At 37.2% G+C, this 13,322-nt stretch overlaps 1 protein-coding gene across 3 annotated transcripts in view; it reads right to left on the reverse strand.

The window, feature by feature from the left end:
• Positions 1–1,594: 1,594 nt before the first annotated feature.
• The window catches only part of LRP2 (LDL receptor related protein 2), a 253,034-nt gene continuing 241,306 nt past the window's right edge, over positions 1,595–13,322 (reverse strand). For all 3 annotated transcript variants that reach the window (XM_056793983.1, XM_056793982.1, XM_056793984.1), the window contains exons 77-79: positions 13,037–13,162; positions 4,592–4,663; positions 1,595–3,297 (exon numbers count right to left, since the gene is read on the reverse strand). In XM_056793983.1, coding sequence (XP_056649961.1) covers positions 3,136–3,297; positions 4,592–4,663; positions 13,037–13,162 — 360 coding nt within the window. In that variant the 3' untranslated portion in view covers positions 1,595–3,135. The remainder of the gene's footprint in view (positions 3,298–4,591; positions 4,664–13,036; positions 13,163–13,322) is intronic.

Genomic DNA, 13,322 nt, shown 5'->3' on the forward strand with positions numbered 1-13,322 from the left:
AGTGAAAATTGGGATGTTTTTGAATTGACTATGTGGCTTATTTGAGGATAGTAGAACCAGCTTGAGGTTACTGAGAGGACTAAAATACCTTTAACATGAGCCAAATCTCCCAGGTAAAAGACTCCCATGGAGACAAATGCTTTCTCTGAGGAAATAATGTCACTTGTTAATGTGAGTGGTTTGCATTGTAATGGGCTTAATAAGCTCTCAAGCTAGTTTGTAAGCAGGACATTATGTAGGAAACATGTCATTTAGTATGTTGTTGGCACAGGAAAATGCAATAAAATAAATCAAATTGCTCTTAAAGGCAGATGAAAATGGATTTTTACCCCTCCCTTCCTTCAGAGGTACTTCTCTTCCTCCTTGGCCTTTCTTACAGGATGGCTAGAACAATTCCTTGTCCTACCATCATCCATTGTCAATGGCCATAACTGAATGAATCCCTACCCTCTGCGATGTTGTACAAAATGTGAGCAAAATATGGAAAGACTAGCGGATCATTGGCTGCCCTTTCAAAAACTAAGTTCTTCCCTCCAAACAAGCCAAACTTCCTTCCAATCTGTATTTTCAGAAGATGCAATATAAGAAATTGAATTAAAATGTGATCATCCCACTCCTCCAAAATGGGGTGGGGGGAGGAAAACCTCCCCATTACTCAAGAATAGTATTTCACTACATTATCCTCTGAAACAATTCTGACAACTGTAAGTAAAAACCCAAACCCTTCTCTCTTCCCAACACATACTTCAATTGGGTTGTCAGGTTTTGGCCCTGAATATAATTTGGTGAGTCTCTTTGGTAAAATCCTGGCATAGACTAAGAATCTGGTTTTCATAGGACCACAAATATGCATCAATATAGGAAATATTACAATATATTGTTGGCTAAGTGAGTTTTCACAACACTTGACTATTTCTAGGAAGCCTATGATATGTTGGGCAGACCCTCTGCAATCGTAATCTTATGGAAGAACTCATACAAAAGTTCCATATATTGGGCAGAGGTAGATATATTTGAAAGGTTTTGGAGAAAATATCCATATTGACAAAATCATAGATGCTTGGAGTACTGGATTTTGCCTTTCTTTATATCCCAACATTTAACACAATGCCTAGCACATACTCAGTGTTTAATAAATGTTTGATGACTTGATTTTAATTAGACTTAGTTCTCATTTCTTATACTGGAATATTCCAGGACAAAATGTCACAAAATGAAATGAGTCCTGCCCTAGAAATCTTGTGCTTCTTCAAAAAAAAAAAAACAATCTTACATTTCAACCAAGAAAGTATAGCCTACAGTATTTTAACTGGTGCTATTTTTTTTAAACCCTTACCTTCTGTCTTGGAGCCAATACACAGTATTGGCAGAAGAGTGGTAAGGGCTAGGCAATAGGGGTCAAGTGACTTGCCCAGGGTCACACAGCTGGGAAGTGTCTGAGGCCAGATTTGAACCTAGGACCTCCCATCTCTAGGCCTGGCTCTCAATCCACCCAGCTGCCCCTTAGCTGGTGCTATTTATAAAAACCTGGTTCCCTTGGATCTCTACAGAGTACAAGAGTACACTCATTAGTGAAACACACAAAGATATGAAGTAGGTCTGATAAAATAACACATTTATTAGATTTATTCAGCAGCATCACTTCCCAGTTGCTTTTCCAATCAATATACATTTCATAATAATTACAATAAGAGGCCAAAATATGGAGAACCAATATAAGAACTCAGGTATAGGACAATCAGTGGTAAATTTTTCCTTCGTGATATATTTATTAGATTTGCAGTTTATAGGCATGGCTGGCTATAGGGGAAGGTGACAAGAAATGTGAAATTATACATTCTTTCAGAAGCCCCAAATTTTCCTTAAATGGTTCCTATTATGTAAACTACACCATCCATGCGTGCACGCACGTGTGTGTGTGTGTGTGTGTGTGTGTGTGTGTGTGTGTGTGTGTGTGTGTGTGTGTGTGTGTAAAAACTAAGCTAGCTATCCAGGACATTCTGATACAGATACATAGATTCAATCAAAGGACCTAATAATGACTATTAGTAGAAATTGTTTCCCTTTCTATTCATATCCACCTCAGGAAATAAATAGTCAATGACAATCAAATCTGCACAAAACCCCCAAACTAAAGCTTGAGTTCTGAACCGCCAACATTTTTTGTGACAGACTAGATGAAAAGGCAGAGAAGTAAACATTTTCCAGCTGTAGCATTTCAGTCCCCAGGTAAGCCTGCTGGAGATTTTAGTCGAATGAGTGACCTTTTCTCTATTCTCATCAGAAGAAAAAAAGTATCATTAAATTAAGCACAAAGTGTCACAATAGTGTAATGCTAGCATCTAATGATATAGAATCTTCTTAGACGTACTACAGATAGAAATGTTTAATTGGCAGTTGAGGGGAGAGCACACAGAGAAGAGAATAATACACTCTAGCTCGACAACATCAAAATGTACAGTGTCTGTTTCGGTTGTCAGTCTTTGAACTAAAACCTGCGAAACTGATTTTCCTGTCTTTCACATAAACCGAAGGGTCTATGGTCATCTTTTATATACTGGTGTGTGTGTATACAGAGACTTCTTTTAATATGGAAGAAGCTGGAATTTAACAACTCACAGTAATTTGGTATTCATACATATGAATGGACATTGTGAAGTAGTCCTGGTTATATTTCCTGAAAAAATCTAAAGATGAAAATATGGTGCCCATTGTCTGAAAAGGAGCACAGTCTTTATATTACCTTGATTTTTCCCCCTCCACTGAAATAATTTACCTCTAGAGATGCAATAAGCAATTCAGTGGACATTTTTATTAGCAACATCAATGACATGATAATCTTTTCAAAATTTACAAATATACAAATATATTTATAACATTACTTTCAGACAGCTTCAGTGCAAAGATATACATATAGTACATTGTGATAATTCTTCATAAAAATATGAGTTGGCATAAGTAAAAAAACACAAGGCATAGTTTAAACAGACATCTCCAACTATAGGCAAGAAATTATATATATTTATATATGTATATATTTTTATAAAGTACTGAATGTTATGCTTTTTCCATCTGTTTGTAAAAATATATGTGCAAAAGTATATTTCTAATTATTCCCTAAATCAGTGGCACTAGTTATACCTCAGAGTCTTCTTTAACAAGATTAGCAGTATCTTGAAATGTATCTTCAGTTGCTACATAAGCTGGAGTTTGGTCTTTTCTTTGAGTGATGTCAGTATTCAGTGAAGGAGATGGGGGTGGCACTGCAGCCGTGACTTCTTGTTGCTCCTTCTCCATCTAAAACAATAATTTCAGAATTACTAACCTTTCTTCATTTCCATTAGCCCCTCAGATAGCTCAATAGACATCTTAAACTCAACATATCTGAAGATGAACTCACTATCTTTCCTCCACACTTCCCCACACACAAACACATCCCTACCTTTCTTATTATTGTGGAGGGCAACATCATCTTCCCAGCCCCTCAGACTCACAACCCAGATATCTTCCTTGACTCCTCCTATCTCTTACTCCATATATTCATTCTGTCACCATGGCTTACTGATTTCACCTTTGCAACATCTTTCAAATACATATCCTCCTCTCTTTTGACACAGCCACCTCTTTGGTACACGCCTTCATCACCTGATGCCTTGATTGCTGAGATAAAAGTCTTCAAATCTCTCCTCACTCTTAATTCATCCTCTATTCAGCCACAAAGCACAGATCTGACCCTCTCACCTCCCCCTACTCTAAACTCCAATGCCTTCCTATTTCCTCCAGGATCAAATTCAAAATGCTCTTTTGGGCATTTGAATCCCTTCAAAGGCTATGCCTCTCCTTCCTGTCCAGTCTTACACCTTTCTCCCTGATTCTTTAATCCAGTAACACTGTCCTTCATGCTGCTCCATCTCTTGATTTCAACCTTTTTTTTTAACATCCCTCAATCCTGGAGTGCTCTCTCATCTACTGCCTTCATACAAGTCCTAACTAAAATCCCATCTTCTACAAAAAACATTCATTTTAGTTTATTTTCTCTTTTAATTATTTCCCCTTCTATATATGACTTGTTTGTGCACATAAGATGGCCCTATGGCAGATACTTTCTGGTGTCCCACACACAAGGCTTTGTAGCTTCCTCTTATGTATTATATCCCTATATTACATTGTAAGCTGCTTAAGAGCAAGGACTCTTTTTTATTATTATTTGTATCCCTGGAATGAAGCATAGTGCCTGGGCCAGAGCAGGTGCTTAAATAAATGTTCATTGAGTTGAATCAAAGGTTGTCTTCCCCCATTAGACTGTCTTGTGCCTCTTTTTGTATAATCAGCCCTTAAGTAGAGTGTCTGGAACAGTAAAGAGTTAATAAATATCTATACCTATGGACTGACTGATTATGCATAAGAAGAAGAACAAATGCTTTGGTGGGAAGGAAAGAAATCTGAGTTAGTAGAATCAAATTTTTATATTGTTCTAAAAAAGGGAAGAGGAGGAGGAGGATGAACAAGAACAAGAATCTGTGTGTGTAACTTTGCAAAGTAATTTGGGCCTAAAGAAAAAAAAAGAATCACAAATTAAGAAAGTATTTACCTCTGCATAGATTGGATTTTCAAAGTTGGTACTTTGCTTCAATTTTCGTTTGAAGAAGTTCCATTTAGACTCCTAAAGGAAAAGGGAGCAATTGGAGAAAAAACAGATAATTTTCCATAACAATGTTTTAGTTTTCCACTTGACCTCCTCCCCTGAAAGCCAAAGGAATGTGAGGCCAATTTCTTCAGTCAGCCCTGTGGATGCTTCTGTACCATCTATGGTCTCCAAACAATAACTGAAACAACAAAGCTATGCTCTTTTTCTTCTTTTCACCTAATAATTTCAAAGCTCTGCCCACCTTTAACTTTTCAGTACATCTACCTCTCACTTTGAGAAATGGGTCATTACACCAGTGTCCAAATAAAACATGCAGACCACTCAACAAGCACTGGATACATACAGAGTCAAAGTACCCACCACATGCAAATCCTGAAAGGCACAGCAGCTTGTGACTTGATTTCCCTTGGGAAATTATTTATCCTCTCTAGGACTCAGTTTCCTTATCTGAATCACTAAGCATAGTTGACAGTGAACTGGACTGGAAACCAGGAAGACCTGGGTTTAAGCTCCACCTCTGATACATACTGGCTGAGTGGCTCTGGGCAAGTTACAGCTCCTCCATACTTTAGGAAACTACCTGAAAACCTGCACTGGTAGAGGAAGTTTCTTTATTGGGTCAGCTAAATGGTATAGTTAGAGGCAGATCTGAATTTAGGCAGATCTGAGTTCAAATTTGGCCTCAGACACTTACTAGATTACAACCATAAGCAAGTCCCTTTAACCTACATTTGCCTCAGTTTCCCCATATGTAAAATGGAGACAATAACAGCTCCTCCTATGGTTGTGAGGATAAAGAGAGAACATTTATAAAGTGCTTAGAACAGTGTTTGTTGCATAGTAGGTGCTATATAAATGTTAGCTATTAGTGTTCACCTGGATATTTTCAATAATAATCCAATACCAGGTCCAGACCCTACCTTCCTGAGGTCCCTTGTAGCCCTAAATTTCTTTTTTTAAAAACCCTTACCTTCTGTCTTAGAACCAATACTGTGTATTGGTTCCAAGGCAGAAGAGTGGTAATTAGCCCTGAATTTCTGATCCAGGTTCTACACAAAAGTAAGGGGAAGAAACTGGATCATAACATAATTTTCTGTGGTAACTTCCTTTTCTTTAGTTGATTTTTCATATAACCTTTTATTATAGCATGGCTGCTTCCCAGTCAGTGTTTAAAATTCTTAGAAGCTCAGAGACATAATAAAGAGGTCTTGAACAAAACTTGCTAATTGTAGAAAATGTAGAACAATTCTGTTTCATAATCAACTGGATCTTTGCTCTTCCCCAGTTATCAGGCTGATTAAAAAAGCTTGGAATCCCGGAGACAGAATAAAGAATTCCTTAGCAAATCCACCTGGAAGTCACTGTAGCCAGGTCAGTGGTGTGGTAGCCTATGTCCCTGTGCCACTGTTCAGATGTTTTCTGCTCTATCAATCCCTTTCTCACAAGCTCAATGTAGCTCTTACTACCTATCACATCTTGTCCAAAAGCACAGCTAAACCAGATGGCATTTGGGCTATATATGTCTTGTGCTTTTCAAGAATAAGTAATAGAGTGTCAATAGCTTTGTTTCTCTGAGAAATCTACCAAGTAGCCTAGAATCTTGATAATATGCTTGGTTTGTATTATGGAGGCCACACAAAGTTCAAAGTTCAATAGAATTAAGAAAGATCTGTGATTTATGACTTAGTAGATAAGTCCTCGGAATTGTCTGAGGTACATGTTAAATATAATCCAGAGTCAAAAACTAGAGTTAGTCAGAATCTGAATCCATACCTGTTAGGTTCAAAATATTCTGAAGAGTCTATACTTTCTCCAGACAATCAAAGGGGTAAGACACTCAAAAAAGGTTAGAAATCCCTGTTCTAAGGGACAAACTCTTCCTAGCCCTAAAACCCTGTTCTACACCACCTCACCTTTTTACAGTAAACACATGGTTGACAAAGCATTTCCCTCCCAAAATCTCTGAGAGAGAAGTATTATTTCAGCTCTTTTTGAGAGAAGACAGAAAACTCCCTGAGATATGTGCTCTGTGTAGGCTAGCCAATAGCTAGTAATAAAACCCCATATCAGGGTTTGCTTGAGTTCAAAATCAAAAGGTTTCTCACAAAAGAAGTAGAGCTTGTAACTTTTTGCTTTTATCTCCTGGGGAAATCAAATGCATTTTTAATGAAAGCCTCAAAAAAATAATATCGGAGCCACAGAGAATTCATGTTCCTAACCTGTACTCTTTTGAACATATTTTCAGGTGAAAGACAAGCTGCTGAGTCCTCAATACTTAAATATCACCCTGAAGTGACCCTTAACAAAACTAAAGTGCTGCCTCGGTTGAAACAGTCATACAATCACAGGTATAGCCAACATTGGAATAAATATGTAAGCCCCTGGACATCCAGGGGCAACAGGTTCACTCAACCATGGAAGTCTGAGATGAGCACCTGATCTCATTAAGTATCACATTGAATAATCAGGTAATAATTCATGGAATCCGATTGAATGTTTGGGGAAGGAGATGACTAAAGAAGGAGACTATAAAACCCGCAGAATCAAATCCTCTTCTAGGTTCTCTCCAACTATTTTGGGTGATGGATGGTTAAAGAGGCTTCATTCTGAGCCAGCAGTCACTGCAGTGTCCCCAGCCATTTTTTTTTCCTACTGACTCAGGCTAAGCCATAGCATCTCTTTTATCTAGTGAAAATGAAGATAGGAGAACTCTGATGAGCATGAGGGTATGGGACTCAAAGTGCAAAGAGGAGGGGGAGGAATGAGCAGCCTGGGGAAGCAAATTTGTTATTGCTGAGAGCTTTGTCAGGGCAGGAAGATGGTATTTGTGAAACTCGGGTATTAGGTCCCTAGTTTGGAGAAGAGATATATTTAATATTCAAAGAAAAAATCAGCCCCTTGAAAAATATGACTGAAAAATACTCTTTTGAGCCAAGATTCTATTTTCTTTGACAGAAGACAAACAATAAGCAAGCTAAGGATGGTCCTGTGGTCAGGAATATATTCAAATTATATTTTCACTAACACCAGATTATTAGCATCAATTGAGTGCCCAAAGATGGACTAACCTTGACTGAATCTAATTAAATCATAGCTATGGTCACTATCAATCAACATTTTATTTTCAATTAATTTGTTTTTAAATTTTTGCATTCATTTTTTAAATTTTCTGTTCCAAATTCCCTCCCTCCATTTGGCTTCTTCCCTACCCATTGAAAAGACAAACAATAGGCTATCTGGTATAAAACACATAAATTGACATTTTAAAGGAGATGAGATAGATAGATGGGTTTCTTCTTTTATAAGGGAGAAATAGAGATGTGGTATGGGAAGGAATCAAGGTGGGAGGGGTGCATAATCTGGCTGAAATTTTCAGTCTTTCCGAGGCTTAGTATGAACCACAAGATTTAATAGACACTATACTTTTATCATTATAGATCTTACATTTAGAGCTAGAAGGAACATCAGAAGTCATTTGGTCTACCCCACTCCATCCCCTCTATTTTACAGATGAGAAAATCAAAGTATAAAGAGATTGAGTGACATCACATAGGTAATAAGAGGAAAAATTTGAACTCAGATCCTCTGACATCAGAATGAGCATTCTTAAGATTGTTATCAAACTGAGTCAAATTAAACTCTATTAAGCTGTCTGCTGTTTACATTTCTATCCTTTAATAAATGGAAAACATATTTTCTTAGACATATAATTCTTGTGTTTTATATCCTTGTTCCTTTCAAAAAGCATGAACAATTTACCAAAAGACTGCCCTAGAGGTTCTTATTTAGAAGGTTTGTGAACTTGAATAAGAAAAAAAAAATATTACATCTTTGTTTTCACTAACCTCTAACAGAAACCTAGCATTTTCTTATATTGTGATTTTAAAAAAAATTCTGAGAAGTCTATAGATACCCCATAGATAGATACCCCAAAATATCTGTTCTAGGGAAACATCTAGAATGAGTATCTCTACTTTGCCCCTTATAGCAAATTTTGACAATGCTCTAGATGTACTGGTCTCTAGGGAGAAGTATGAATTCTCATAAATACTCTTTGTTTCTGGAATTCCCTACATTGCCTTGGCTGGCAAAATCTAAGCCTACTGAATTTTAGACCAAAGACTAAGAATGATTTCTTCTGAAGTCTAAGAAATATCATTTGAAGCTGGCAACAAGTAGTAAGAAGAAGTGCTAACAATCAAACCGAGGACCTCTGACTCCAAATTTAGTACTCTAGTCTCATTACTTGTAGACTAATGTTCATTTTTTTAATCTAATGATTATTCATGAAATATTTTGTAGTTATTTATAACTATGTATATTTTATTGTTATATTATGTTTATTATGCTGTACTGTGAATCTTCATCCTTTTTTTTTCTTGTTACAAGTTATAAAAGTTCATTTCTAAGAACTCTGGATTAAAAATAAACAGCCAGACATGGTGGTTCATGGCTATAATCCCTACTATTTGGGAGGCTAAAACTGGCAGATAAAACTGATGTGACCAAGGAGAAGGGTGAGTTCATTATGTGACATAGGAATGAGAAAAGAGATAGTAATAGAAGGGAGCAGCTAGATGGCTCAGTGGATAGAAAATACTTTCTAGCTATGTGACCCTGGACAAGTCACTTAACCCCCCACACCCCGCCTATATCTTACTGCTTTTCTTCCTTAGAACAAATCCACACTATTGGTACTAAGATAGAAAGTAAAGGTTTTAAAAAAGAAAGAAAGTATATGGGTGATGTGAGATGAGGAGGAAGAGAAAAAAGGGAATTCTAATGAATGGCCTCAATTTTTTCAGTAAAAGAGGAGTGGGTAGAGGGGAACCATGGGAAATATGAGAAAGCATTAGAAGGGCTGGAAGAGCCACTGAGGTGAGTGAATGAATTCATTAGAGAGGTAGAAAGGATTGCCTAACAGCAGTGAGGGCCCAGTTGAGATTATGTAGTTAAATTTGTAGTGGACCCAGACAGCATGGTTCCATGACTTTTTCCAGTTTTATTTAACAGCGTGTGTAAAAAAGCAAAAGCAGTAGACAGTGGGAATAACCCAAGGATTGCTCTGAGCTCTGATCCCTGAGCAATATCAGCAGTACAATAAAGTACAATAAAGGAGTAAAGGATTCACAAGAAGAAGAAAGTGTAGCATTAAAGTGGTTCACCAAAGTGTCAAGATGAGGAAGAGAGGAGTTAGTTTAGAGGTGATGGTCTGGTATTAATAATGCTTGAGGAGGGGAGAGGAAAAGAATTCCTGGCTAAGGATTGATTTGAGAACCATCATAGGAAGAGAGGACTAAAATCTGAAAGGTAGTCTTCAAACTAGATTGAATAACTAGGTAATTGATCTCAAAGAAAACCAATGAAACAGAATAATTAGCAAACTTTTCTTTAAGACAACTCTAACTAGTTTATCTCTCTTGAACAGAATCAGAATTTTGGAGCACAGATCAGAAAATCATGGAAAATCTCAGTTCAACTACCTATGATATGTTTTTTAGTCAGTAAGTAGTTTGCAATTTTTAATCCATTACATTTCTTATAATGACACTGATCACAAGGTTATACATGACTGGCTTCTAATTTTTTAAGGCCTGATTGCCCAGGGAAAGAGTACAAAAACCTATCCAGAAACACCAGGCAGCAGGAAAAGCAGACACCCTGAGGGTGCCCTACATTCCTATTCTACTCCTTTCACCACTGGAGAGCCCTCTCTCCTACTTTGCCTTACCCCTAGCCTGTGCTGTTTGACTACCCACAGGGCATGGGTGGTACACAAGTCAAAAAACTGAGTCCCCCTTCCAGAGAGATGGATAACCACTAGGACTTAGTCTCTGTTTGCCTCAACTGTAAAAGGGAGATAATAATAGTGCCTCTCGCACAGGAACAAATGAAAGCATTAACTAAGTTACTTGAAAAGCACTTACCACAGTGCTGAGTACATAGTAGGCACTATCTAAAAATTAATTCTAGGGGTCAAGTTTGTAGACCCTTAAAGACAGTCACATCTCCCCTAAGTCTTCATTTCTTCAGTGTTTCCAAGTCCTTTTAGTATTTATCATGTGGAATAGTCCCCAGTCCCCAAACTATGCTCACCCCCTCGTGAGTGAGCTCCAGCTTTTCAAAATCCTTCTTACACCAGGGCTCCGGCATAACTCTCTAGATGAGATTGGATCAGGTCAGAATAACAGAATACAAAGGACTTATCACTTTTATTATTAGTTTGGTCTGGGTTTTTTTTAAAGCCATGCCACATAACAGACTCAGATTGAGCTTGTAACTCAATAATTTCCAGATCTCTTTCAAACAAATTGTTCTCTAGCCATGCCTCCTACACTTTGTGAGTATTTCTGAGGTCCATTTTAAAGGTTCAGTTTTAGCAAGGATTCCTACGTGGCTTATAACATCTTACAACCCTCTAGGACACTTCCCCATTAGAAATGCCTAATTATACTTCGACTTGGGATGTAGAAATGAACTAAAAAAAAGTGTCTTGAATATATTTACAATAGATGCCAGATCTGCTCATAGGCTAAATAATTTAAATTATAATAGTACAAGAGATAAAGGTGTGTAGGAATATAAGTTAGGGATAAGACTGGTTTTCTAGGGTTAGTGGAAAGACGGAAAGATAAGACCTAGGAAAGGATTCTGGGTAGGAAGGGATTGTGGGAGTCTAAAACTGAAAATATCTGAACTTCACTGCCTTCTTGAATTTCATCTGAGCTGGGAGTGGGTTTTGTCTCTCTAACTACAATTTCAAGCTAAAGGAGGAATTTTTCTCTAAGAGATTCTGCCTGGTAAGTTGGGATTTCATGGAGAAATCTTTGGCAATCAGGTAGAGGGTTTACTTGGAGGAAACTAGTTTCCCTGAGTCCAATCTTCATCTGACAGTGGTCCTTCTACCAGAATTCCTAGTGGTTAAGGTAATCCAAAGCTTTTCATCTATAGCTTTAGTTACTTAGTATAGCAGCCAAACCCAGGGGTTTTTCCCTTTCTTTCTTTATTAATTAATGGTGGGAAGGTTCAGTCAGATAGCTTGGGAAAGGGTTTTAGATTGCATAAGGAGGTGTAGATAGAGCCCAAAGAAGAACAGAGGACTCTTCTTAAGCAGGGGATTTAGGAGCTGGGTGGAGGCAGTCTGAAGAGTGTCAGGGTTATACTTTCCAGTTCCCCTTATCTCTTTTGTTAAAATAAACTTTGTTTCTATGATCAAAGAGTTTAGTGCTTAATTGGCCCTGAGGAGTTCCTAGGTGGGTTATAACATCTTACATCCCCCCTTAAATTTCCTATAATGAGATGCTGATAACAAGGTTATAAACTACCAGCTTCTAATTTTTTGAAGGCCAGATTGCCCAGGGAAAGAGTAAAAAAGCCATCTGGTGGTCAAGATGCTTAAGTGCTACTGAACTACATGAAAAGTACAGCCAATTGCTGCCTAGTCATTGATAAATACAGTGGCTCAGTTGCCCAACAGTTTAATTCCACAGACATTTATATGCATATATTTAATATGGCGAATACATCGGGGAGACAAACTCGAAAAGGAACTGGTGGCCACTCAACTTCACATAAGGATCCCTACATAGTGACTCAGAAAACCACATATTAACATTATCTACATTCTATTTAATTTTTAATTTTTTTATCTTTTCCAATTACATTTTAATGTGATTTAGTAGCATTCCTATTGTGCTTGATAACTCTGAAGTACACAATAATTATATTCTATTTAAGGGGAAAAGTTCCAAAGCATATAGGCTCAAGCCAGGAAATTTCATAAAACTTGCCAAATATATCACACTGAGATATAGGACACAGAGAAAAGAGCACTAGTTTTAGAGTCTGAGGCCCTGGGATTGAATCCTTGTCACCTATCTGACCTCTGGAAAATAATCTAACCTTCCTGAGCCTCAGTTTCCTGTCTGTAAAAGGACTGAACTAAATGGGTCCCTGAGGTATTTTCCAGCTCTGGATCTATGATAGACCATGTTTATGAGTCACTGTGAGTTTCCTATAAATATAAATATATGTATATATAATATATAAATTTAAATATATATATAATTAAAAATTAAAGCAAACAGTTAAAGTCACATTCCAGAATTTAAAGAAGTGTTGCTCTTCCTTGACTTTTATGTTAAATATTACACTAAGCTTCCAATACATAAAAGCCAGAACATTCATCACACATCTATGGAATGGTACTTGCATGTTACTTGTAGGAGACTGAGGATATGGGGGTTGGGAGAATAAGCATTCGTTCTGCATTCTTGTGGATGTGAGAATCAGGGTCTCTTCGTTTTTAGAAGTGCCTAGCTCTAAAGCTGACAAAGATGAAACTAAAATCGAAATTGAAAATCTCTCTTAAAATCAAGCACAACTTACCTGGGCAGCTTCTGTTCCTTGGGTTGCTTCTGCACTTGTAGAAGGCTGCTTTTCATCAACAACAATTTCTGAGGAACTGATGGGATTTTCATAATTTGGGTTATCCTCATTTCTGAATTCAGTTACCTAGAAACATATTAAACCTTCTTATCCAGCTCCAAAAAGATGAAATAACAAGTAACACTTGATTAGAAACACTTCAGATTAAGAGAATTTAAGAGCAGAGTAAGGAGAAATTATTTGCTTCTTAAAAATGAAAACTAAAAGTCTTAAAGACTGACTATCA

The sequence above is a fragment of the Monodelphis domestica genome, chromosome 4 (genome assembly GCF_027887165.1).
Source record: "Monodelphis domestica isolate mMonDom1 chromosome 4, mMonDom1.pri, whole genome shotgun sequence".
In the NCBI taxonomy this organism is placed as follows: Eukaryota; Metazoa; Chordata; class Mammalia; order Didelphimorphia; family Didelphidae; genus Monodelphis; species Monodelphis domestica.